Source organism: Ceratina calcarata, unplaced genomic scaffold (assembly GCF_001652005.2).
Source record: "Ceratina calcarata isolate Rehan_Ccalc_2016 unplaced genomic scaffold, ASM165200v1 scaffold205, whole genome shotgun sequence".
Classification (NCBI taxonomy): Eukaryota; Metazoa; Arthropoda; class Insecta; order Hymenoptera; family Apidae; genus Ceratina; species Ceratina calcarata.
Genome location: NW_017142138.1, coordinates 34,044 through 36,498, shown reverse-complemented (window position 1 = coordinate 36,498; position 2,455 = coordinate 34,044). Strand labels below are relative to the sequence as shown.

Sequence of the window (2,455 nt, the reverse complement as noted above, 5' to 3'; positions counted from 1 at the left end):
TTTTTATAGTGTTATCATTATTTAATGTTGTGCAATAGATGATTTAGGAAAGAAAATATTAACAGAAATAAAAAGAATTTCTTATTACCGTCGATATCTAGAACAGCGATATTTGATCGCAATCTTTTGAACGCTGTTTCTGAAACAGAAGCCATCCGATTGCTTCTTAAAGTGAGAACTCGGAGTCTCGGCATTTCGTCGAATGGCGAGCCTTGGATAGTGCAAATTCGATTGTTGTCCATCTGCGATTAAACCGGAAAACGTATGTAAAACGATCTGCTATCCCCTTAATTGCAGTACCTTCTTAAGTGCATGCACGTATAAGAGTAGTTACGCATTGTCGACCATTCACTGGCGACCAGTGCAAGAAAATATGTATATGAGCTCATACGCTCTTGGTCGTAGCAACCAGAGGATTGCCTCCATCAACGAGAAGCTTGGTCCGCCGAGCGTGGTCGGCTTTTTAGTCTCTGAGCGATCAAGCGATCGGCGATTTGTCGACAGTGCCTAACGGCTCTAAAAATGAATAATCGGCCCGCTAGCATAACGGCTGGCCTCGCACCACTTCTCCACGGTTCGTGGATCAGTTTCACTTTCATTTGAGAAAGTAATCCCCGTTCTTACTAAAGACTATATCCCCGCCATTTTTCATTATACGTTCAATGTGCTTGTTGCAAAAACTCCTATGGTATTGTGTTCTCTATTTTCAACCTTAACAATTTTTTAGCTTTTTTTGTATATATCAAAATTGTGCCATCATCTACTTTCACATTTACCAGCTTCCATGTTTTTTAAAAAAATTGTTATGCTAACTAAAAAACCGTAAAAAAAGAAAAAAATAGTTTTTACATCCCATTTTCGTATTACTTACTCTTAATTCGACCAACCACTCCATTGACGCCAAACTGTTGCTTGACACCTTCGACAATCGATTGTTGCTCAAATCTAAGACCTCCAACGATCGCAAACTTTCCGAACCAACGTAATCTAACGAGGATAAATGGTTGTGACTTAGGTTGAGGAATAGAAGATGAGGCACGTTAATGAAGGCATTGCTTGCAACTTCCTGAATACGGTTTTCCTGAAGTTCTGCACTTTGCAACAGAGGCAATTCGGTGAATGCTCCGCTTGGAATCATCTACGCATTTCCAAATAACAAAGTGTATCATTTCAGATAAGAAAGTCAATTGCCAAAGACGTCTGATTTTTTCAGTAGTGTTCATTAAATTAATCGTCGAAACAAAAATCGTTAGATTCGTTTTAATATCACGTTAATTATCATGTCGTAATGATAAACAGACCAGCGAAAAAAGGCGAAAACATCATGAAATTACATGATCTTCAAAATAACTTTTTGCAAAAGCAAATTATTTTATTTCCCTTTAACGTACTTAATTGAAGCATCCTATATCACATATGACAATTATTTCTGAACAAAAGGAAACAATGTTTTTCCACTACCTGTAAGCGATTTTTCCCAAGCCGTATCGCTTGCAGTTCCGGCAGAGCTCTTATAGCGTTTCTCTCAATGATCCTCAAGTCGTTGTTCTCCAAATCGATCAACGTCAATCGTGGCAGACCATCGAACGCACCCTCGCGCAGTTCTCGGATACGATTCCTGACAAGTTTCAGCTCGAGCAAGGCCGACAGACTGCTCAGCGTTTCCGGTGACAGGATGTTCAGCTTGTTGAAGCTCAAGTCGAGTACCTCGAGGGCTGTTAAGCCGTGCAACGATCCGGGTAACTCGGTCAAAGTATTGTGCGACGCGTACAGTTCGCGAAGGTCTCTGTAATTTACCATCGTTTTTTTCTTTTGACACGGAGTAATTAACGAAACCAATCGTTTCAAACTTAATCCTGTCTCTTTCAAATTAATTTACATCCAAGATACTAAATACATGTTTATATATTAACATATGAATTAATAATTTATGAACATTGTAGGTTTAATAGCAAGATAAAATTTAATAGTATAGTAAATTAATAATATACATATATCTATACAGTATAGTTGCTGTCCAAAATTATAAATACATATATCTATGTTATTGTATTATTTAAATAAACATACATGTTATATGACAATAAAAATAAAAAGCGAGCGCAAGAATGGTAACACCTTGTAGGTAGAAGGGAATACTTAACGCGTGCACGAACTTTCTACTAAGGTAGATACCAATTTGCTGGTGATGCAACTATACATATGTACAACTATGAGTGAAACTGCTTTTCTACTCGCGTGTTAACTTGCGTGCAAAATATAGTGGCGCGGCGATTTTTAATGTCCTTTTTATTAAATGAGCATATCGCACAAAACTGTGGCCAGATGGTAAAGGGTGGTATATATTTTCAGAGTATAAAAATTAAACATTCAACAGTAAGATCATGTTGTTTATAAGTGACTAAACTGTACTGTTACGAATTTAAGGATGTATAAGCTATACATATACTTAAAC

The 2,455-nt window shown here is 37.2% G+C and overlaps 1 protein-coding gene across 1 annotated transcript in view; it reads right to left on the bottom strand.

Annotated features, from left to right (window-relative positions):
- Positions 1–2,455, bottom strand: part of atk (artichoke) — a 14,988-nt gene that overhangs the window by 4,355 nt on the left and 8,178 nt on the right. Inside the window, exons 4-6 of the mRNA XM_026811233.1 lie at positions 1,462–1,786; positions 872–1,138; positions 64–242 (exon numbers count right to left, since the gene is read on the bottom strand). Coding sequence (XP_026667034.1) covers positions 64–242; positions 872–1,138; positions 1,462–1,786 — 771 coding nt within the window. The remainder of the gene's footprint in view (positions 1–63; positions 243–871; positions 1,139–1,461; positions 1,787–2,455) is intronic.